This window comes from Mus caroli, chromosome 8 (assembly GCF_900094665.2).
Source record: "Mus caroli chromosome 8, CAROLI_EIJ_v1.1, whole genome shotgun sequence".
NCBI classification, from domain to species: Eukaryota; Metazoa; Chordata; class Mammalia; order Rodentia; family Muridae; genus Mus; species Mus caroli.
Window position 1 is genome coordinate 56,393,275 of NC_034577.1, and position 24,924 is coordinate 56,418,198.

The 24,924-nt window shown below is 35.8% G+C and overlaps 1 protein-coding gene across 1 annotated transcript in view; it reads right to left on the minus strand.

Annotated features, from left to right (window-relative positions):
• The window catches only part of Tll1 (tolloid like 1), a 199,261-nt gene that overhangs the window by 17,842 nt on the left and 156,495 nt on the right, over nt 1–24,924 (minus strand). The window contains exons 16-19 of the mRNA XM_021170021.2: nt 22,169–22,349; nt 16,459–16,584; nt 13,742–13,869; nt 6,828–7,041 (exon numbers count right to left, since the gene is read on the minus strand). Of these exons, the coding sequence (XP_021025680.1) occupies nt 6,828–7,041; nt 13,742–13,869; nt 16,459–16,584; nt 22,169–22,349 (649 nt within the window). The remainder of the gene's footprint in view (nt 1–6,827; nt 7,042–13,741; nt 13,870–16,458; nt 16,585–22,168; nt 22,350–24,924) is intronic.

The following is a 24,924-nucleotide window of genomic DNA, read 5'->3' on the forward strand; positions in this document are numbered from 1 at the left end:
TGGTAGCTCACAACCATCTGTAATGGGAGCCGATGCCTTCTTCTGGTGTGTCTGATGACAGCTACAGTATACTCACATAAATAACAAATAAATAAATCTTTTGGGAAAAAAAAAAAAAAAAGAAGCACCAGGAGGCTAAAACAGCCTAACAAAAAACCTACTTGTAAGCACAGAGATAAAAAATGAGATGTGAAGAGGTTGGGGGAAAAGTAGAGTGTCTACCAACACCTGGGAAGTTTCCAAGGATGTGACAATCCTCAGAACGAGGGATTTCAAAGCTAATACCAGGAGATCTCCCCAGAAAAAAACGTTTTAAGATGTGGGATGCTAAACCACTGTGTATGAAAACACATCATAACAATGTCACCATTGGTCATAAGATATCCCTTAGTGAGGATGACTGGGCAGCAGCAACATTTATGAAGTTTATTTCAACTTGTGCTGTTAAACTATATTGTTTTTGGGGGAGGGGTGTGTTATTTTATTCACCTTGTTTGTATATGTGTGAAGATGCATGTGTGTACACACTAGATGTTTTTCTCAACCATTCTCTGCCTGTTTTTTTAAAACAGTATCTTGTACTGAGCCCGGATCTCATCAATTTGGCTGACTTAGCCAAAATATCTGTGTGGTTGGCAGACCTGATATGTTCTCTGTCTCCTCAGTACCTAATTAGAGAACTGTGTAGCACAATGCCTGATATTTAACAATACTGGGGATCTGAACTAAGGCCTTCATGCTTGGGAGATAAGCAATTTACTGACTGAGCCATCTCCCCCAAAACCTGGTTGGTAATGATTTAGATTAATATTCTGAATCTGAAGCACAGATCTTATATTTAAATGCACAGTATCAATCAACCCTTGGGCTTTGCCCCAGGGCAGCTATTCAATCAGGGAACTTTATACTTCTATCCCCAAGAATGCCTTTCTCAGACAGTTAGCTAACCCCTTTTCCTCAATATTCTGACATATATAAATAAATACTATTACAGACATTTACCCATCAGACAACACAGTCAAGAAGTTACCCCTAAAGACTGGAATTGTCATCTGATTTGGGGTTGTATTCACCCAGGATCATACATTGGCAGCAAAACACTCTTCTTCCCTAGAGTAACTCTTATACAACTCTCAGAACATAGTCTTTTCTATGTGCCACAGTCCTTAAAAGTCAGATGACATAGGTCTAAATCCAGGATAGAACAAAGAGCATCTCATGCAAAGCTTGCACCCCACCACCGCGTTACATTCCAAATTCTCTGGTTTCATTTCAAGACCACACACCAATGCTCATGTTAGATGGTCTAACCATACATAAAATTTAATGGTACATGACTCATAGATAAAAGCTATCTTAAATAGTTCATTCAGATTATGAAAGTACATGAAAATATTCAGGTGCATTATTGAAAGCTACAGAAAAAAAGAACAATAGCTTTAGAAGTGTTTTCTACCTGAAAGGAAATGTATGATTAAGACCTGTAAAGCATCACGTGAACAACACATCTTATTTGGGACTCAATAGTTAAGATAACTGGTTGCTCTTTCAGAAGATCTGAATTAAATTCTCACCACCTACAAATGGATCACAACCTTCTGTAACTCCAGTTCTAGGGCATCTGATGACCTCTTCTGCCTTGCACAAGCACCAGGAATGGCGTGGTACACATATATACATGCAGGCAAAGCAGTTTCCCCACATTGAATTAAGAAGAAAACAATTGTAGACATACTTCGGATTTCAAGGTAGAATTGTGTGAACAAGTGGATTGAAGTTCCTGATTTTAATCACGGCTGATTTTTAAAGTGTGACATGACCGATAAATGGTTTTCAAGTTTCAAAGCCTGTCAACACTTTAATGACAATGGCTCCATGGGTCAGGAAGAACTGGGTTGAGTGGGTGGCATGAGACATGGGGTATGCTGCTTTGGAATGCCTGATTCACAAGAAGTCATCTGTCATTTCAGTCTTAGAAGGAGAGTTAAGGTAGGAGGGAAATAGAACAGAAAGTGGAAAGACACTTAAAGGCTTATGAATCTAAGCATAACAAGGTTGTTATCTCATGCTTCTGTTAAAAGTCATATGGCTTTTGGTCTAAGAACAGAGTAAAATACTACTAAAATCAACTCTTTCATGTCACCAGGTCAACTTATACCTTGATGCCCCTAGATCTCTGCTCATACTAATGAATGTAAAAATAATTGTTCTTATCATTAAAGCCCAAAGAGGAAATTCAGTCCACCCAGTGATAGTTTGTTAATCATTGGAATATTATGTATGTAGTGGTGTAAAACGTGGATGCCCTGAGAGCGATCCATCATAAAGTAATATATATCGTGAGGCATCTCACTGACTTTTGACTTCTCCTGGTTCTTCAAACTCAAACCAAAATAGTATTAGACCCTTTCCCAGAAAAGATAATTTATATAGTCAAAATATTGTCAATAAATGTCTGAATTTAGTTATCAAGCCAAAATATATAAAACCAGTCTTGAAGATGTTAGCAATAGTACTTCTAAATCAATAGCTTAACAGTGCTTTATAAGCCAAAGCCTCATCCACATGTCTGAGAAATTGAAAATCAACTTAGGAAGAGAAACTATGTAGTAGATATCATATTAATTTGCAAAGACATATTTGATTGTTTCCTGGTAGTATAAGATTCCAGAAGGCATCTGGTAATTTGACCTATAAGTGATTTTACTAGTCCATTCTAATTCAATTGACCTCCACGTGAACAACTTTCTCTGTAAAGGACATGATAACATAGTATTGGAGTCTTTTTTTTAAAATATTTTTTATTACATATTTTCCTCAATTACATTTCCAATGCTATCCCAAAAGTCCCCCATACCATCCCCCTCACTTCCCTACCCACCCATTCCCATTTTTGGCCCTGGTGTTCCCCTGTACTGGGGCATATAAGGTTTGCATGTCCAATGGGCCTCTCTTTCCAGTGATGGAAAGATGGCCTAGTATTGGAGTCTTAAATGTCACCGACAAACCATAAAATCTTTAATACTAGAGAAAAATCATACAGATAGGCAAACCCACAGATTAAATATGTCTTTCTCCTCTCTCCCTTTCCCTCTCTCCCCCTACCCTTCCCCTCCCTTTCTCCTTCTCCTCCTCTTCCTCCTCCTCCTCCTCCTCCCCCTTCTCCTCCTCCTTCTCCTTCTTCTACTCCTCCTTCTTCTTTTTTAACATCAGAATATCTTACAGAATACAGATTTTTTCACATTTTGTTTCTTTCAACTAGTGGATTAAATTAAAATTGAATTTTAACTAACTGTCAGAGAGAAACAAAGTTCTCTTACTCACAACATCCACATCCATTGTATGGACTTTGTAAAAAGCACAAAACAAAACAAACTGCATATCAATAACATTGCAATTGGCAGTTTTAAATTCTTTTGGAACCAAAGTTAACATTGTGTATAGAAAAATAAATTCACTTAGTTAAATTAAGATATGTATTGAGGCCACAAACCTATTGCATTTGTTCTAGAAGGAGGTAAGCAACATAAAAGTGTTTTACACATGTGATGAAGTTAACAGATGTGATCCCAGGTTGGATTTTAGTTTACCTTACACTGTAAGCTGTTAACTTTTGGGAACTTTAATTATATTTTTCCCATAAATCCATCGTTTGTTTTTCCCCAAAGAATACTAACCCATCACACTGTCTGAGCAAATGCCAAAACAAAATTTTGATCGGAAGTTATATAACAACTAAACTTAATAGAAAGAATGTTGTTTAAGGAGATGTATCCAGCAGATGAAATGCAGACTACTTTATGCAAGGTGATATTTTGCAACACCACAGAAAAAGAAATCCACACAGAAAGTTTCAAGATAATTCATTTAAAAGCCAATGTAAATAAATAAGTAAGTAAATAATAAATAAATAAATAACAGGAAAGGCAAACATGTAAACCATAGCAGAAATATCAATCAGAAAAAAAAGACCTACAGTGGGGAAGCTGGGATCCTAGTGGCTTTTGTCACTGATATTTATGGCACTTTGGTTGATATTTAAGTTTCAGCTTCAGAGTCCTCATATTTAAAGTGACAGAACCAAATGAATAATACCCAATTTCTATGTTTGCTTTAACACTTGATTGAGGTTAGTTACTGTGATACTTAAATAGATAATAACTAAAACAAGCCTGCCATTTCATTTATGTAATTTAAACAACAAGTAGTCTTTCCCTACCGCCTCAAGGAGTGATGACATTTGTATTCATTTCTGTCTTAAATCTACAGTTTTAAATGGATAGAACATTCTAGAGAGGGATACATTAAGTTTGGAGGTGGTCAAAATTAGAATAAATCCATGATTAGATACTGGGTTGCAAACATTTGCAAATTAATTAGCTATCTACAATTTCAGTTTCTTCATCTGCAAAATGGAGATGATGCAGCTGATCATTAGTTTGAGCGAATTGATGTAAATTGTTTTCATGATGAACAACAAGTACTAGAGTACAAGAGTAGAAGTCGCAAACTATTCTAGAAGGGTCGTGGGCTTTACAGCTGTCAATAACCTCCAGACTAGTTGTGTGTGCATATATGTGTGCGTGTGTATGTGTGTATGCATGTGTGCATGCATATGTATGTGTGAGTGCTTCATGTGTGTGCATGTGTATATGTGTAGGCATGTGTATGTGTGCAAGGGTATGTGTTCATGTGTGTGCACATTTGTGTGCGTGAGTGTGCGTGCATGTGAGCATGTGTGTATTCATTTGTGTGTGTGTGTATGTGTGTGAATATGTGTGTGCATGTGTGTGTAGTGTGTGTATTCATTTGTGTGTGGGTGTATGTGTGTGAATATGTGTATGTGCATGTGTGTGTGCATGTGTGTGTGCATGAGTGGGTGCACGTGTGTGTGCGTGCCTGTGTGGGTATGCATGTGTGTACATGTGTGTGTATATATGTGCATGTGTGTATTTAAAAACCACCAACTTTGAACTATCAGAAAAATTCTGAAGGTGTAATGGGACACCAATTTTTCCACAGCTTAGGTACTTGCCAAATTAACAGGATTATATCTAAAATACCAGTTGTCTAGAAAATTAATAGGAAATGTCTGTAGTTTAATTTTTCTAAAAAACTGTTAAAAGAAATAATCAACTACCATTAATGTTAATAGTCTAATAATTAATAGTTAAATAATAGTTAATAGTCTCAGTCTAGTAATAATAGCATACCACAACAATTTTTACTTTCTCAGAGTTAATTGTAAATAAATTATGCCGTAAAATAAAAACAGAGAGAGAAAAATACTTTACAGTAAAATATTTAACACATATATATTTCTAAAGGAAAATTAAAGAAAACCAAAACAATTGCCAAGAAAATATGACAAATATTGTATTAAATTACTTCGCATATGTAGTACATTGTTCTGTATTAGGCACTACTCTTACATTGCTCTGTATAATACTTCGGTATGGCCACCAGGTGTCACTATTAGCTCAATCACTTTTACAAATATCTATGATTACCTTTTCCCCCTAAAATCTGAAAGGAAAAGAGAATATTCCTTAGCGTATTTTACAGACCGTGTATTTAAATTGGCCCATGGTATAGATAATTTCATCTTATTTATTTTATCTTTACGTATTTATAGTTTTCTTTTTTTTTTTTTTCTTTTTTTTGTTTTTTGAGACAGGGTTTCTCTGTATAGCCCTGGCTGTCCTATAGTTTTCTTAAATAAACTTTTGTATAATAGCAAAAAAATTAGGATTAGGGAAAAGATCATATTACATATCAAATACAAGTTAAGGGAAGTAACAATCCGTTGAACAAAGAATAAACCCCAAAACCCTTTACAAAACATGTATTAAGGCAAAAGCTAGCTTAAAAAAGATGCAGCCTATTAGATGAAATAAAGGTTTTTAATAGCAAGGTATATCTTCCTATCTGTAAAAGGTAACATGTCTCTGAAACTAGTAATGTTAGTTATAAGATTAATTATACAAATATTTAGAAATGTTTCTACATCCTCAGGTTACACTGATAGGAAATCTAACTGATTTATTTATTATTAATAAATATGATTATTAATTATTATTATTATTTTATTACTTGTTGCTTTATATTTCTTCCATGAATCCTCAACTTCTGCAAAAGTATCAAAGTAGCCGGAATATCTTCCAAATATTCCATATAACATATTTGAGTGATATTTTTCCATCTGTGATATTTACTTTTAATTGGCAGCCTGTCACAGTGTAGAATCACCTGAAATACAGTCTCAATGGGGGGTTGTCTAGATCAGGTTGGACCTGGGTCTGTCTGTGGGGGATATTTAATTTACATTCATTGATATGGGAAAATGCAGCTCAGTGTGTTTGCCCTACCCTCTAGACAGGGGATCCTGGCCTGCCTAGCTCTAAAGGAGGCCAGTCGTGCATGAATCAGCCTGTAATAAATTCACTTCTTCTCTCTGTGCTGGAGTAGGAATGTAACGAGCTGTTCAAGTCCCTGCCTTGATGTCCCAGTAATGATGGACTGCAACATGGGACTGTGAGCCAATGATCTTTCACCCAAAGTTGCTTGTTGTCAAGACATTACATGACAGCAATAGAAGTGTAGCTTGAGGAAATTCTATTAATAAGGCACATCTACATACCCAACACAAAGAGTTATAAAAGAGAGGAAAGTACAGTGGTACATGCATACACACACACACACACACACACATGCATATGTACACACATACACACATATTTATAATCATGGAACCTTTAGTTTATACGCTAATTTAAAGTTTAATTTTCAAAAAGCATTTTCTTAGAAGGAAAACATAATTTGCTGACCTGTGGAATGCGTAGCTTGAAAGCCTTTTCTTTGAACAGAGGCATCAGAAATAAACCGAATAAACATTTCATTCCCGGTAGCCATGAGGGGATCTGGTATCTTGCTGCCACATAGTCGGCCAAGGATTGGTGACTTCTCCGTTTCTCCATCAAAAATTTCCAAATGGTCATAAGCACATTCTTGATGTTGCTCAACCTCAAACTCATTGAAGGCCTATTTAAGAAGAAGGAAACTTTTGTCTAGCAACAAATCATTCAAAATATTCTCTAGGGGACAAATCAACTATCAATAAAATTTGTTCACGGTAAACACAGGAATTAATCCAAGGAGCACATAATTGAAAGGCTTATGAAAGTCACATGGTGTTGACCTCCTGTAAAAGCATAAAGATAAACACAAGGTGTCAGTGTAGCTGTTACGCCATCCAGAAATGGATGTATCTGGAGGATATCATCCTTAGTGAGGTAACCCAATCACAAAAGAAGTCATTAGATATGCACTCACTGATAAGTGGATATTAGCCCAGAAACATAGAACACCCAAGATACAATTTGCAAAACACAAGAAAAACAAGAAGAGGGAAGACCAATGGGTGGATACTTCATTCCTCCTTAGAATAGGGAACAAAATACCCATGAAAGGAGTTACAGAGACAACGTTTGTAGCTAAGGTGAAAGGATGGGCTATCCAGAGACTACCCCACCAAACCCAGACACTATTGCATATGCCAGCAAGAATTTGCTGAAGTGACCCTGGTATAGCTGTCTCGTATGAGGCTCTGCCTGTGCCTGGCAAATACAGAAGTGGATGTTCACAGTCATCTCTAAGATAGAACACAGGGCCCCCAATGGAGAAGCTAGAGAAAGCACCCAAGGAGCTGAAAGGATCTGCAATCCTATAGGTGGAACAACAATATGAACTAACCAGTACCCCTAGAGCTCGTATCTCTAGGTGCATATGTAAGCAGAAGATGGCCTAGTCGGCCATCACTGGGAAGAGAGGTCTCTTGGTCTTGCAAACTTTATATGTCCCAGTACAGGGGAATGGCAGGGCCAAGAAGTAGGAGTGGGTGGGTAGGGGAGCACGGGGGGGTGGAGGGGGAGGGTATAGGGAACTTTCAGGATAGCATTTGAAATGTATATAAAGAAAATATCTAATAAAATTATTTTAAAAAATGTGAGCTCTTGTTTTGCTAATAGTCTATGCATATAATGACCATGTGTTTCTAGAAACCCATTCTATCCATGGGTTTTTCTGTAGATTGGAAACTTACACTATATAATCTTGTCCTTAAGCAGCCTATGCCATCTTCTTAAACAGCATCTACAGGGGTTCTTTCATTCACAATACAGACATTAGAGGGATGACAGGGCCAGGCAAAGCACACAAACGGTCACAAAGAATCAATAAGATGATGAGCATGATGTCATTTGTCTTAGGTGAAATTTCAAACTAAGAGAACTAAAAAGTCCAAAAATCCCAAAAATAAGAATAAGAAAAAAAGAAAAGAAAAGAAAAAAAGAGAGGAAGGAAGGAAGAAAGGAAGAGAAAAGGAAAAAGAAATAAATTGAGCATCTGTGAGATTAAACTGTCTTTGGCTTTTTATTATGAGTGAGAAATATTATTGGATTCAAACTAAATATTTAAAAGAGAAAAATTGGAGGCCACAGGGAAAAGAGCAAAAGCAACATAAGCCCAGACATCTGAGGAAGGCCATTTTCTATAGTAGCTCTTTCATAATTGAGATCAAGAATAATTTCATTGTGCTATGGTAGAAAATTCTATGAGTTGTACTTAAATATCCTTGCCTTCTACTTATTGATACTTTATAAGTTGTAACTACTATATGATAAATCAAGTAGCAACCAACATAAGAAATGTGGTCTATTTAGCATGTCTTTGCTTTGTGTGTGTGTGTTTTATAAAGATTGGCCCAAAATAGAAAAATATACCAAAAATAATGGCCAACTGTATTTCTTTCAGCTAAGACACAATGAAAGCAGGCATAAAGGCCCACAGCCTCATTCATTCATAAATGTAGACTTATATAAATTTTCAGTAGACTTTTTCTAAGCATCATTGATTAAGTTCTCTTTGTATTCAAAGTTATAATACAATGATCTGATATTTTCATGAAAATCACAGGAACATGCATAATAACTGAGGTCAATGTACCTATTTTCTGTCTCTGCTATAGGAAATGGCTATTAACTTGCTGTCTTAAAACAACACAACTGTGTCAGACATAAAAAGATCACGTGAAAGGGAGGAAAATTCCCCTTCTCAGCTAGAGAGTGATCAGAGATGAGAGAAGATAGTTGGAGGGGTAAAAGTGACCACAATTCATTCATTCTATCCATGTGTGAAACCATCAAAGAAGACAAATAATGCACACACAATGCCTCCAGAATTTTAGTTTAGAAAAGATGAACTAATGAAATCCAAATTTGATCCAAACCTGTTTTGGAAATAAGCCTTCATTGAATACAATGAAGCAATACTGGGAATAGATAATAGAAATATCATAGTACTTGATTTCAATGTAGCTTACAAAACTGTAATAGCCAAAAGAATATAGTAGCAACATTAAAATATACACCTCTTAGTTAGACTGATAGAACAGAATAAAGAGTCCATAAATAAAATCATGCATTTATACCCAACTTATTTTTTATGATGATGTCAATAACACACAATAAGGAAATTGCTTTCTTTGATAACTGATACTGAAAAAAAGTAACTGATATGTACATGGAAATAGAAACTAAGCCTTTATCTCATTCCACATAATAATAAATAATAATAATAATAAACCAAAATGGATTAAATATAAGACTAAAACTAAAAGCATCCTTGAATAAAATATAGGAGAAAAAAAATCCAAATTCTGTCAGTTGTTCCTTGGAATTAAGACAAATTTAGCCATTTATAGAAATTTAAAATTAAAGTTAAAATTTATATTTTGGGGATCTAAACTAAAAATTGTTTGAATTTTTAACTATTTTCGAGGGTGAGACCTTATATAGATAATGTAGGAAAAATGTAGTAAAAAGAGTAGAGCTATAGGCTGGAGAGATGGCTCAGCCGTTAAGAGCACTAGCTGTTCTTCCAGAGGTCTCGAGTTCAATTCCCAGCAACTACATGGTTGCTCACAACCATCTGTAATGGGATCCAATACCCTCTTCTGATACACATGAAGACAGCGTACTCATATATGCTACACACACACACACACACACATATGAAAAAATATATGTATATTCTCATTTATATAAAATATATCTTTAAATAAAAAAGTAGAGCTATGCTGGCATAAGACAGACAACTTTAGAAGAAGTTCAAGGAAATCTGGAGTTTTGTAAGAAGTGATGTGAGCTGAGCTGATGGCTCAGGGTAAAAACACTTGTTGCACAGGCCTGACGACTGAAGTGCCAATAACCAGAACACACTTAAAAGCCAGATACCTGCACTGCCGTTGTGCAGAGATGAAATGCACAAGCAGTAAGTCTCCTGCATCTTAACTGTCAGCTACCTCAGCATACGCCAGAGCTAAGAGAGCCTATCTCAAACAAAGCAGAAAGGCCAGGAGCAATGCCCATAGATGATGCTCCAATCTTTCAACATAGCCTATGGCACATTCCCAAATACATGAATAATCACACACATATAATAACACACCATGTACATCACACACAAACATGTGTGCGCGCACACACACACACCACACACACAAACACATCTCCGTGTGAGGACACACCAAACTGGTCAACGTTTAAGAGGCAAAAAGACAAGCCAACCAGACAACCACAGAGTAGGCAATTTGACATGGGGCTTTTAATCTTCATAACTGTAAGGAAATTGCACTAATTTTTATTATCTAAGTTATCTCATCTAAGATATTTTGTTATGGCAACATAAGAGATTAACAGAAGTGAAACACTATAGCCACGAGTTAAGTATGAATACTACAAAAAAAAAAAAAGCAAAACAATCAAACAGGGCTTAACAATCTTTTAAGTCAATCAACAAGAAATGAAGAAATAATCACTGAAAGGGAAGCAAGTTAAATAGAAATCATTCAGGCTATATTCATATGTCAGCATCTTGCTCAGCCACTTTCAGAGACAGTTCCTTTTGCAGTAAATGAGAACAAATAGAGACCCACAGCTAGACAATGTGCAGAGAGTGAGAGACATTGGAACATTCCATATTCAGCATGACGTCTCCATCAAATCCCATCCTTTTAGCTCATGAGAATCCTGAGGAGGAGGAAGCAGAATATTGTAAGAGCAACAGGGAATGGAGGACATTAAGGAAACCAGGTCTTCTGAACAGGACCTATGTACAAGTAAAGTCACAGAGACTATGGCAGCATACACAGAGCCTGCACATGTCTGGGCCACATGGGGTCCCGGCAATGGGTGGAGGTACAGAAACAAGCCTTCATCCCTAACCCAGAAGTTATCTCTAATTAACAACTACTCAGAAAAGAAAATGTTGCTCTCTCCAGTGGACTCTCACTGGGTTCACAAACCATTCCTAACTCCTGGTCTCATTCCCAGCTCAGCAGTAGTTGGCCAATACCAAAATGAATTCAGTGACATTTTTGGACAGGTTCTCTGTCCCATAATGCTTTATTAAAGCATTTTTAACTTTACAGGTCTTTTGTATAGATATTATGATTTCTGGTTCTGTGTTTTTATGGGATTTTCATATATGGGAACTCGCATGCCTCTACTCCTATATGTTTCTTGTGATTTTTCTTTGGGTCCTTTTTTTTCCAGTGTGCTTTGTCCCATTTCAGTTTGGTTTTGGTTTATCTTATTTCATTTTATTGTTATTATTTTTAGATGTCTGTATATTTTCCACAGAAAGTGAAAAAAAAGATGTGGATTTGGATCTGATGCCCTCTTCTGATGTTTCTGTGTATGCACATACATTAAATAAATAAATAAATAAATAAATAAATAAATAAATAAATAAATCTTAAAACATTTTTTAAGAAAAAATTCAAAACCAACCAAGTATCAGTAATTTAGAGTATCAAAGTGTTGTGGAATATCATAAACTTTGTCATTTCAATCCTGAGAAAAGAGATACAGTGTTATGGAAGATTTTAGTGAAGCAATGGTTGACTCTAATGGCAGGTGCCACAACACAGAGGAAAGACATTGAGAGAAGTTTGTTGAACAATACGTTTGACAAATTAGACTATCATTCATACACAGAAAACCTAAGTACTATATTTTTAAATTTTTATTTAAAGGAGAAAATGTTGAAGGTAACAAGAAAAATAATTACTATATATACAAGATTAACGGCACATCCTTCAACAAAATAATAAAAACTATAATATCCAGAAAACAATGGGGAAATATTGAAAAGGTACAGAAAAAAAATCTATGTCCAATGAAATATCTTTTAAGAGTGAGGCTGCCTCTATTCTATGAAGAATATAAAATATACCAGCTCAAAGAGAATGGTTAGAATTCAGACAGAAAAAAATACATTTGATTTCTATAAGTAAATGTGATCAAGCAAAATTTTATTCTCAACACTACTAACTGAATAGCTTTCTATTAAACCCATTTGGTGTCAAGGGATCATTGTGTCAATCAGCACCTTGGACAGGAGTAAAACACTAAGCTGCCCTAGAACAGAACCGTGCTGTCATCTCAGCATCTAACATCCTTCATCTGAGTAACTGAGATGCAACAGTTCTGGAAGGTCTCTTACAAACATGGCAAATGAGAAAGTTCCATGATAGGAAATCACTCTTTTGTTTTCATCTCTGACTGCATTATAGTTCCATATTTTAATTAGTCCATTTTATAGATAAAAGAAAAAAATCTCCACAGACAGGAAGGGTCTAAAGTGGTAAATCTTACAATAAACCTTTTGGCTGGGTTAGTCCTGTGAACTATTCATAACATTAGTCTCTTTCTTAAGTATTTCTTCTCTTTAATATAGTGCCTTCTATTGTGATATAAGGATGCCTTGTGAACTACCTCTATATACATATAAGTAGCCAAATATTTACATTAATATATGCACCATAACTTATTTTCTAAGTTTTTATAATATATAGAATCTATGCCCTATAAAAAATTTACTCCTTTTAGGTAACCAGACAGGAATTCAAGATTCAAAGAAAATGGAAGAGAAGAGTAACTTACAGTCATTATTTGAATTAGTAACACAGAGCACTGTGGGATATAATTATAAAGATAATATAAATATGTAAGAATTCCATTATCAAGAGTTATATAGATTGGGGCTGGTAAGATAGCTCAGCAGATAAGAGCATGGCTGCTCTTCCAGAGGTCCTAAGTTCAATTGCCAGCACTCACATGGTAGCTCACAATATACGGGGATCTGATACTCTCTACAGGCATGCAGATGTATATGCAGCAGAGCACTTATACATTAAATAACTAAAATTTATAAGAAGAGTTATAGATTGCATAAATTAATATTCTTCAAACCACACGGCAGAATTGATTTTAGTTTTAAAAGCCACACTTTGTCTATGAGACAAATAGAATTTATACAATCAGAAGAATACATTATACCTTTTTTAAGGTGAAGTAATAGTCTATTGTTTTCCAGATGAATTTCTGACTTTTTAAAAATTACTTCATTTATTCTTCCATTTGTAAAAATAATTACCTGTAATGTTAGGCTGAAAATCCTAATGCTTATATCAATTTTAATAATACCTTTTTTAAAGAGGCCTGGGAGAACATGGCTTTCACCTTGATCTGAGAAATCAAGCATGTATTTTGTGTAAGTAGAAGAGAAAGCCTGGAAAATTGACTCACATCAGTTAAATTAAACATTCTTCCCCTTTCTCTGTGGGTTATCCAAGAAAGACATGGACAATCAGCTTAAGCAAAGGAAGAGGATCACTTACTAATGTGATGCGGTGGCCAGGAATGGCACTGATCACCCACGTGCACTCTTTCCTGCTTGGATACTTGTCTGGCCAGTTGGGACTGGTGATGAGACCACTTGGGCTGTGTATCTTCTGTTCACACTCGGCTGTGACAATAACAATAGTATGAGTTGGTATGGGGGTCTAGTGCAGAACCAGGCCAGAAAACATGCAGCCGATTTGCCTCTTTCTCTGCTGAAAGGTTTCCCTGCAGGCTCGCTAACTATAACAGTATCCAACGTTGCCTTTTTCATCTGTTGTAGAAAATCTGTTGCTGAACATAAACAGGCAGTGTTTGTAGTCTGAAATGCTGGCAATATATACTTGCCACAAACCACATAGATGTCTAGAAGAATATGAACTTCCATTTTAAACTATTGAAAAGGACATCTCAGTCTTCAGTAGAGCAATGTACATTGGAAATCAACCATATCAACACTGCATCTCAGGAAAATACATAATATGTCACCACAAGGAAAAGCCAATGGAATGTGGCATTTCCTGTTCTTTCTCTTCTGTCAACAGAAACATTACTTACTGATAATTAACATTGTTAAACCATTGTATGACTCATGTGTTATTTTCTTTCTCCCCTAAAGTTAAATATCCACTCCTATAAATGTCTACATTGCCATTTTAGCTGGCAAAATAAATTAGTCCAAATATCTTTTAGTGGAATGAAGCTCTAAGATGAAAAATAACTTCAATGAGTATCCCAGTAAATTACCATATTGTGTTATTATGTTTCTCACAATTGGTGTCATTTTAGATAAGACCATATTTGGGAAATTCTTTCTTACATAGATAACACATCTCTTTCATTACAGGGCTCCCCCAGAGTCCAACACAAACTGAATTAAGATAATTTCTATTGCTGTCATGATAGTTTCCTCCCTTTCTAAAAGACATTTTATATCACTGTATATTCTCATAGGAAGATCTTGATTTTTAACAGAGGAAAAGAAGAAGAGAAAGAAGAAGAAGAAAAAGAAGAAAGAGGAGGGGGAAGAGGAGGAAGAGGAGGAGAAGGAGGAGGAGAAGAAGAAGAAGGAAGAGGAGGAAGAGGAAGAGGAGGAGGAGAAGAAGAAAGAAGAAGAAAGAAGAAGAAGAAGAAGAAGAAGAAGAAGAAGAAGAAGAAGAAGAAGAAGAAGAAGAAGAAGAAGAAGAAGAAGAAGAAGAAGAAGAAGAAGAAGAAGAAGAAGAAGAAGAAGAAAGAAGAAGAAGAATTATGTAGATAGACAATAACTTTATCTAGCAGGCATCAGGCCCAGAACTGCAAAAAAATAAAATTCTGGATGACACCTGGTTTCTATTGCCCATATTTGGGCTTTGCCCAACAAAACATGGCATCCGCAGGATCTGCAACAGCCCATGTCAATGCTGGGCTCTTCCTGCTAGGCAGTACAAGGTGCATACTCTACAACACAAATAGAGGAAAACTCAACCCCTTTGCTGGCAATAAAAATGAACCACAATAGGGAGTATCTGGAAGTCATTCTGTTTAACAGAAAGTTTTCTATAAAATAAGTTCCAGAAAGCTACTGTCAGGAATACATTTGAGCACAGACTCCACATATAATCTGTAAAAGCTGTTTTCCTTTCTTTGAATTACTTTTCATGTCTACAAAATCACTGGGCCTTTTTTCCTAGTCTTTGATTTAGTAGCACGCTCCACCAAGTTATAAACATCCTGTGAATAAATGTAGCAAGCAAAAGTCCTCACTTCCACATGGTTCTGCACAAGGCCATTACCTCATGGAAGAGGAAGAAAAAAATCCCCTGTGTGACTGTATATGTAAGTAAGTTCCATAAGGATACCATGTATCCTAAGATGTATACAAATTCTGCTCACAGGGTTGTTCATTTTAGAAAGATTCCTCTAATCTTATATACTGATGATGACAGGTATAAATTTTTCTTAATACTTTTCCTTTCAGGAGAAGCTTGCCTCTAATCTAAGTGGGCAATTCCACAGCCAAAACACAAGAAGAAGAAAGAAGAATAAGAATAAGAAGAAGAAGAAGAAGAAGAAGAAGAAGAAGAAGAAGAAGAAGAAGAAGAAGAAGAAGAAGAAGAAGAAGAAGAAAACTAAAAAACCAGCCCATTTAAGTCCCAGGAGCCAGAATCAGAATCACTTAACAAAATTTAACTTATTATCATACTAGTATGCTTGTTTCCCCTAAACCCTTACTTAAAACTTTAGATGGCACAGAATCTACCATTTGAGTTTGATGTTTAGGATATTTAAAGGAGCATCACTCATGTAGGAAATGTATGTTATATTCAGGGAGGAATATCACACCCAATAAAACCATTTTGGAAGGGTTTACATGTGGAGAGGGTAAAGAACTCGATCTACAAAGACCTGGAATCATGTGGTGAAATTTTGTCTGACAGATGATACTGCAGCAGCTTCTGTGTTACATAAATTTAAACCAAATGCCATCCACGGGTGAACTGCAAAACTCTGAGGGCATTTAATGGATCCAATAGCATCCTTTGAATCTCCAAGCACTGTACGGAATTCCTTAGTTGTTTATTTTTGTTGTTTTGTTTTGTTTTGTTTTGTTTTTTTTTGAGGTTTGTATGGTCAGCAGCAGTGTCATTCACAGAAGTGGTTAACAGCATGAAAACCACATTTACTCATCCCGTGTGAGATCTGAGGTGTTGTCAAGAAAAGATTATTTTTCACATACCTTCCTTGCAGTCATGCTTGTTCTCATGCAACACAAATCCATTCCGGCACTGACACGTGTAGCTTCCCATTGTGTTGACACACTCATGCTGACAGCCACCATTATCCTTTGAACACTCATCCTTATCTGGCAAAGATATAAAGCTCTGTTTAGACAGTAGTTCTTAAAACAAACGATATCAGAAAGGATTCAGTTCATTGTGGTTAACTCTGAGGAAAGATAAAATAAGCCACACATTTCCTTGTTTGCAACATAAAGCAAATAAGATTTATAGTGCCTTAGTTTAACTCATCCTTTGTTTGGCTAGGAGTCTTGGACTGTGGATTGTGTTTCTGAATGTACTGCTGTTGGCCATTGGTTGGCTTTGTGAGCACATTTGCTCATGGCATTAACTGAGGCTCTACAACATTGATGTTGGGCATAGAGTGACTTTCTGAGAGATTCTGAGTTTGTTAGTGTTGGGGCATTTGGCAGTCTTATTTGTGGAATAGAAACTTCTGGTAGAAGAAAGAGAACCTTTATTTTTCAACTGATCTTTAGCATTCATTACCAGTTTTTTTGGAAATAAGTTTTAAGTTGTCTGTAGTATGAATAAAGATAAGAGGTATAGAAAGACACTATTACAACCACAACAGAGACTAAACAAGTTCCTAAGATATGTGTGTAATCACTCTTAGAAATTTCTCAGCATAACTATGGTAGTTTTAAATCAATCTGATTTTCTTGATTTCAATATAATTAGTACTTTCCTGGTAGAAGTGACTTAGGAGAAATATGTTTATTAATAATCTGAGAGCAATTTAAAAATGTTCCATTTAGTATTCATACTTGAATATAAAAGGTTTGAATCAAATCAACTCCATTCCCTTCCCTCTTATTTCTTTTATATCCCTCCATCAGTTTTTCCTCTGACTTCCTATGTCTCTGTCTTTTGAAATCCCCACGAAATCCACATAGCATTGCCCGTATGTTCATGAATGCGGGTTCATCCATAGCAGTATGGGCAGCCTATTAGAGTCCACATGCTTAAGAAAAGCTGTTCTATAGCAGCCACCAGTTCTATGAACTCCTCAACTAGGAGTTGAGGAGTTTACTCCTAACTGATTAATTTCTTATAATTGACTAGAATCGATACATGAAAATGTATTAACTCTTCCAATGTTAGAGTAACAGAAATCACATATGTTAATCTCTCTGTAAATATTCTAAAACCTATTTGTTATTCTTCTCTTAAATATAAAAGCCCAGATTTAAAAGCTATGACTGAAAAAAAAAACAGAATATGTGTGATTTTTTAATTAGGTATATCAGAAATAATACTATGAATATATATATATATGTATATATAAATTTGTTTGTCTTTATTCCTGATGGCTCACTTCTTGCAAGAACACTAAATTTTTAAATTGCTTTCTTTCTGAGTAATATAGAATAAGTAGTAGAACTTATTTTATTAATAAATATTAAATTTTCTCATAATTGTTATTGCTAAGCGTGTAGAAATAACTGCATATATTATGTTCTTGATTAGAATTTCATCATGAAACAACAATTTTTGAGATTTAAGAATAAAATTTTCTGACTAAGCCTTGATGAAAATAGCTATCAAGTAGCATGCATATTCAGTTGCATGATTTGAGATAATTCAAAGTTAATTCAAATACTTTTTCATCTTATACAAGTATTCAACTAACTGGAACCTAAATAAATTGTATTAGGTATATCAGAATGCTTTTCAGATTTAGACACTCTTTGAGTTATGGGGAAATATGTGATGTGAGAGTTTTTCCTCTAACAGTTTGTTTCTGTTTAATTCACAGAAAGGTTCCTTAAGGAGAATGTACAACATCTGAATTCAGCACATCTGTACAATCATACAGTCATTTGTGGCCACTAACATCTGAATTTAGCACATCTGTACAATAATACAGTCACTTGTGGGCCCTTACGTATGGCACTCATTCTCGTTTGTATGCACCATGCCTTAGCTACACACACAATATGAAGAAGTTTATATCCATACCTCTGCTAATAATCTATAATGTACAATTTTATATTATAAATTCATTAAATAACTTCGTGATACAAAAGATTATATAGTATACACTTGTTTTCATATATTTATTCCATTCTATCATTATACAATTACCTCCGTAACACTACTTTGAAATTCTTCTCTGTAGTTTTGAGATATTTGGGGGTATTTTGTTGTTGTTGTTTTTGTGGTTTTTTTGTTTTTTGTTTTGTTTTGTTGTTGTTGTTTTTTGTTTTTTGTTTTGTTTTTTTTTTTTTTTTTTGAGACAGGGTTTCTCTGTATTGTCTTGGCTGTCCTGGAACTCACTCTGTAGACCAGGCTGGCCTAGAACTCAGAAATCCGCTTGCCTCTGCCTCCCAAGTGCTGGGATTAAAGATGTGCCACCACGCTCAGCTGTCTACAGAATTTGTAGAAAAAAGGACTATGCTTTAGCAAATCCCTAAATAATGAGTTTCCAAAGGGGGAAAACTATTAACTTTTAAAATATACAGTATATTTGTAGTTTTCTTTCTTATTTTTTAACAAGTATAGTCATACTGAATTACTTCTTAATTCACCATTATGTTCTACTATGGATACTATTATGCTCAAAACACTATGAGAAATCTAGCATGTTTTTTTTTCTTCAAGACAAATACACAGCAACGAAGATGGAAACGCTCCTGTAGTTTAGAATTCTGAAAGATCATCATTAGAGAGCCATTCAGCCTAAATCTTCATCTGCTGCCATTCCTTACTTTTGCCTGAAAGAGCAATTTATGTCAACTAAAATTTTACCTTCCTTTTCTGCAGCAAACATACCACTTAGTTAACAGAAAGAGTCAGGAATTTAGGTGTAAAGTAGATCTAATTATGTATCCAAAATCAAAATATTTTTAATGTTGAATCTTTCAGATTTCTAAGAACTTTCCATAAACCCCAAAGAGAACATTAGAATTTTCTTCCTTCTAACAGTTACCATGGACTTTACCAAGTACCTACCTATTAAGAAACAGATATTGCCCTTTTTCCTCATGTCCTAAGGATACTTAGTGTAACAGGTTACCAATGCCAACTGCCAAGGTTCTAGTTAGCACTTATGGTTAAGCACATGACAAGTAGACCGAGATAAACTAAGGAGTAGATCATATTCTGTGATAGGGAGCAGTGCATTTAACTTGTCAGATGTCTCAGCTCGCAGATGAACACATACAAATGAATACAAAGCAGAGTAGGACTTCCATTGCTTCTTGATTTTGTGTGTGTGTGTGTGTGTGGGGGGGGTGTTTGGCTTATACTTCTAGGTCACTGAAAGAAGTCAGGACAGGGATGAAATCTGCTGAAAGAAGTTGGGACAGAGGCCATGCAGGTAAGCCGCTTCTGGGTTTGCTTCCTATGGCTAACTCATCCTGTTTCTTATAGCACCTATGACCACCAGCCCAGGATAGAACTACCCACAATGGGCTGGGTCCTCTGTCATTGATCACTAATTGAGAAAATGCCTTACAGTTGGGTTTCATGGAGGCATTTCCTCAACTAAAGCTTCTTTCTCTATTATGGCTGTAGCTTGTGTAAAGTTGGCAAACAAAACTAGCCAATACAATAGACTCCTAGTCAGCTTGACACACAAACACATAGCTACTAACCTACAACATTTCCTTTCTTACTCATCCCTAAGACCTTAATTAAAAACATAAATAACTTTAAAAATTCCACCATCTTTACAAATTTCAACACATTAATACCCTTTGTAATACCCAAATCTCTTTAAAATTCAAAAGTCTTTTAAAATTCAGTCTCTTAATTGTGAGCACCAGTAAAATATGTTCTTACTTCAAGTGGGAAAAACCAGGGCACAGTCACAACCAAATCAAAGCAAAACTAGGCACCAACATTTAATGTCTGGGATGCACTTCCCATCTTCTAGACTCCTCTACTGATCATGGGTCAACATCACTCTACATACTAATCTTGTATAAAATTTTTTGAAATTAACTAAAATTATAAAATTTATATATACACAATTGTTCATTAGAGGATTGACATGAATACTAATTCCAGAGTTGCTTTTTGAACATAGTTATATCAGAGAACTTGTATTATAGCAAATTACTGATTTTGGGTGCTGCCGAGGGATATGGCTACTTCACAAAGGTCACAGAGCACACAAGTTTGCATGTACCAAATCACCAGCTGTGTGCCTTCTTACATCCATGTCATAAGTGAAACAAAGTTATTTTATACATCAATGCTACTGTTCACAGAGCACTGCTTGGCCAAAAGTAATGAAGTGAATTTTAAACTTAAGGAATCTATAGAGTTAAGCATACTTAGTAGTCAGGATTTGGCTAATAAATCTTTTAAAGACTTTTTAGATAAAATGTACATTTAAAGTAATGTAAAAGATCCAAGTGTTTTGAATGGTTTACAAAAAAACCATTCACTTCATAAATTTAACTTTTAAAATAAATATTTAGATAGCACAAAGGTAGGCAGTCTTACCCTCATCTAACCACTGGATCACTTAAAAATTTTAAGATATAGATCAGCTACAAAATAAATAGGTAGGTCTGAAAATGTCTTTCTTTTACTAGAGTAGGACATTAAAATTCCAGTTTGAATAAAATAAATCCTAAATCAATGATTGAAAAGACTTTTTCAAAGGTAATTAAATCTGAGAGAAAGGAAGGCTGGAGACCAAGGGAGCAAGATAGAGTAACATGGAACTCAATAGAGCTTGTGAATCATTAACTCCAGTTACACTGAACACTCTGGCAGACCGTGGACGTTGTAGAGCTCACTCATTTTAAGCAGAGGGAAGATGGCATAAATGGAATTTAAATTAACTCAATCTAAATTACCTACTATTAAAGCATAATTGGAATTCAGTTGTGTTAAATAGGTTACTAGCTACACAGGCAGAATAGAGTTCTATGGTAAGGTTTAGTACAACCCATTTTTGAAGGTCAGAAGAATGGTTTTGTGAAAAGTGAGTCTAAAATGGAGAGAATATGATTTGCTCATGTTTATACATATTTTTATAAAATCTATGTTTTTACATTTTAGCTTTTTATGTAAAAGTGTACTTTTAATTACTTTTAAAATATACTCACAGTCACAAGCCATTAAATGTTAGATAGTGTTATACTTATATAAAGTATAAGTTAAATTACATTTCCATATTTCTATGGAAAGCTACAAACTTTATATAAATGTAATTTATAAAAATTATATTTCTATACTTAACACAATGATTTCTGTAGAAACTAGAGAAAATATGACATTAATTTTAGCCTAAACTAATAAAGAAATATAAAACAGGAAAACAAATTTAGTGCTCAAATGAAATCACAGTTACTAAGTCAATAAATGTTATTTGGAAAATCTGCCCATTTGGGAAAGCCTGGCGCCATTATTACCACACCCATGCAGTGAATAGTCAGCACGTGAAACTATTCTAGTCCTCATACCAGCCTTTGCCATACTTAAATTTTATATATGAACTAATATTCAAGGACAGTCCCAATTTCATTGGGACCTATAATATTTATATACTAACACTGGCATTAACTGAGCTGCCAAACCTAGCACAGGCATTCCACATGCTTTCCATTTACAAAAGAACAGATAACAGTTAAAAGCAGAGCACCCTGAAAGACAGAAACTCCTGTACATACATCATGTGCACACTTATACCTGAGAAAAAATGTGCTTTGAAGCCCTTCTTAGATACAGTGTTGTCCGACTTGAATTCAATCCTCATGTTGTTGAAATGGGAAGTGATCACTTCAGGTACGTCAGCACCACAGAACTTGCCATGCAGTTTAGACTCAGAGGAAAGGCCGCTCCAGATCTCCACGTAATCGTATTTGCAAACCTGGACAAACATGGTTGCCGTGATCACCAATTAGAGAGAACAACATGGTTGACATTGATGTTAGAGAAACCTGCCATGGTTTTAGTTCATTAGTCTCTCAGGAGTCCTACAGGGATTAACTCGGAGAAAAACATCCAGCAGGAATCAACTGCGGGGCAGAAGACATGAAGGTTCACGAAGTTTACTGTGGAAAAACTCCCAGAGACATGCACTTTGGTCAATTTCCTTGTAGGATTCACAGCATGTGTCTTACAAAAATGCCAAAATTTGAGGAGAATTAAGATGAGCACTGGTTGAAAAGCCAATATCTCAGAAAGAAAATAATCTGCCTGTTGCTGCCTTCTATTTATATTTCTTTTAAATCTTGGAACGAATTAAGAAAGCATTTGTCACATCTTATCTGACACCAATGATGAATGCATAAAACTGCTTTCCACATTTTTCCTGAAATGACAACTATCAACAGAAGTCATCCTTCCCATTTTGGGATTGAACAAAAAACATTTTTCTGTGTTAAGATTCTTTTATATATTATATACAGGGGCATACAGATCTCATGTGCTTGTGGTTGAACAATAGTCTGGAGTGGGATTTAGACCAGTGCTGTGTCCTGGAAGCATGATACCCTTGACTCATGAAGTGCTAATCCTAAGTCCAAGGTGAAGATACACAGAGTGTGGTAATAAGTTCCTGTCTTTAAAGTTGACTAGAAGGCTCGTGTTCCTTCATTTCCTGCTGGGTTAGGTACTGTAGGTAATTTCATAGGACATCTACAGGATTGTAAACAAATGCTAAATCTCTCTGTGGAATAAGCCATGGATTTGTGACAAAATAGAGTAAGCTTGTCTGATTTATTTACCTAGCATCGTGTAAAAACAAGGACTCAGCAGAATACCAAGTGTCCTTAAGCAATTTTATGGCCTCTAACAGATGTTTCCACAGCACACTCTTCCCAAGCTCGCACAGAGAATATTCTGCAGAATTCATCGTGCATGAAAAACTTTTATTATATAAACGTGTAATTAGCAAAGTTTAACAGTGCATACAATTGAACCCCGGGGCATGATCTGTGCTTCGAAGTATGTCAACGCAAATCACTGGGAGGTTTTTGTGATATTAATTAGGTGCTAAATAAACAAACTACAACTGGGAAGGAGCGAAGTAATTTTTCTAAATACTTTGTTAGTCTGCGGTATTTGTTTAGAGAGAAATCCATTCTGAACGATAGTTTCAGATGCTGACTGTGTTTGCTATCGACTTTCCTATGGGACATTAGTATAGGGAACAAAGCAATGAAATTTTGACTTTTTCTTATATTTTATAAGTCAATGTTTTGCTTAGGCTTAATGTGAAGAGTTAAGTTATTAAGCTACGAAACACACAGAATGTTGAAATAGCTTTCCGCACAGAAACACCATTATACGTTTAAGAATTCTGGCATATGCTAAGGAGTTTACAGCCAGCTATTCTGTGAATGGTGGCTGTTACAAAGAGAATAGGCTTTCTAGAGCACAAAGCTGCATTTGTATGGAAACACCTCTGTTCCCTCCTCCTACACACAAACCCCTTTTCTTCTCACACCATATGTCAATTCAAAATGTCTCTCCAGACACAACCAATAGCTGCAGCGATAATTATGATCCTAGAGCTAATTCAAAACTGAGTTAATATCAAATCACGGACTAGGAAGGAAAGCTTATTTCAGAAAAGTGCCCAGCATGTAAAAGCTTTTTCTAAATGTCTTATGAAAAATATCAATCTCTTCATTTCGGTGTTCAACCTAATTTGAGGTAATTGGTAAGGAAAAGTTATACTCCACATGAGTTAAATATGTCTAACGGATTAATTGATTCCCATCATTATTTATACATGACATTGGAAAATAATCTAAATCAACATATTGACTTGTGTGTGCATGTGTGTGTGTATGTGTGTGTGTGTTGTCTGTATCTTCATGTGATTGTATCTATAGTGTCCATCCACATTTGTAGGTCAAATGTCAACTTTGGTTCTCATTTTTCATGAGTTGTCCACTTCCCTTTTATGTTTCTGTTTTCAGGTTTCTCATGTAACCCAAGGGTCACTAATTAGCCTAGACTGAACACCCAAAAAGCCCTGTGGATCCTCCTGTCTGTCTTGGCCTCACTAGTGTTGGGATCCTGAGAACTGACGACCATGCCTAGCTTTCTTTGTAGGTGCTGGGTACAGATATCAGGTGCCCACAGTTGTACAAAGGGCGCTTTACCAAATCACCTTTCTACTTATCCAAGCCAAGTAATTTTTGTGATTCTACATTTCCCTAAAATGTCTAAGTTGACAGAGGCCTCTTCCTGTCTGACCAGCACCGGGATGGCTGGGGCGCGGGGTTGGCTGACACCCACCAGCTACCCACGACACCCGCCACAGGATCTTGAGACTTCTGGTGAGTGGAACACAGCTTCTGCTCCAGTCCAATCGCGCGGGACCTGAGACTGCTTTGGCTGGGGAGGCAGAAAACCGGCCTGAGTAGGGCCACAAGCCTCTTCTGGTCTGACCAGCACGTGGGTAGCTAGGGTGCAGGGTCAGCTGACACTCG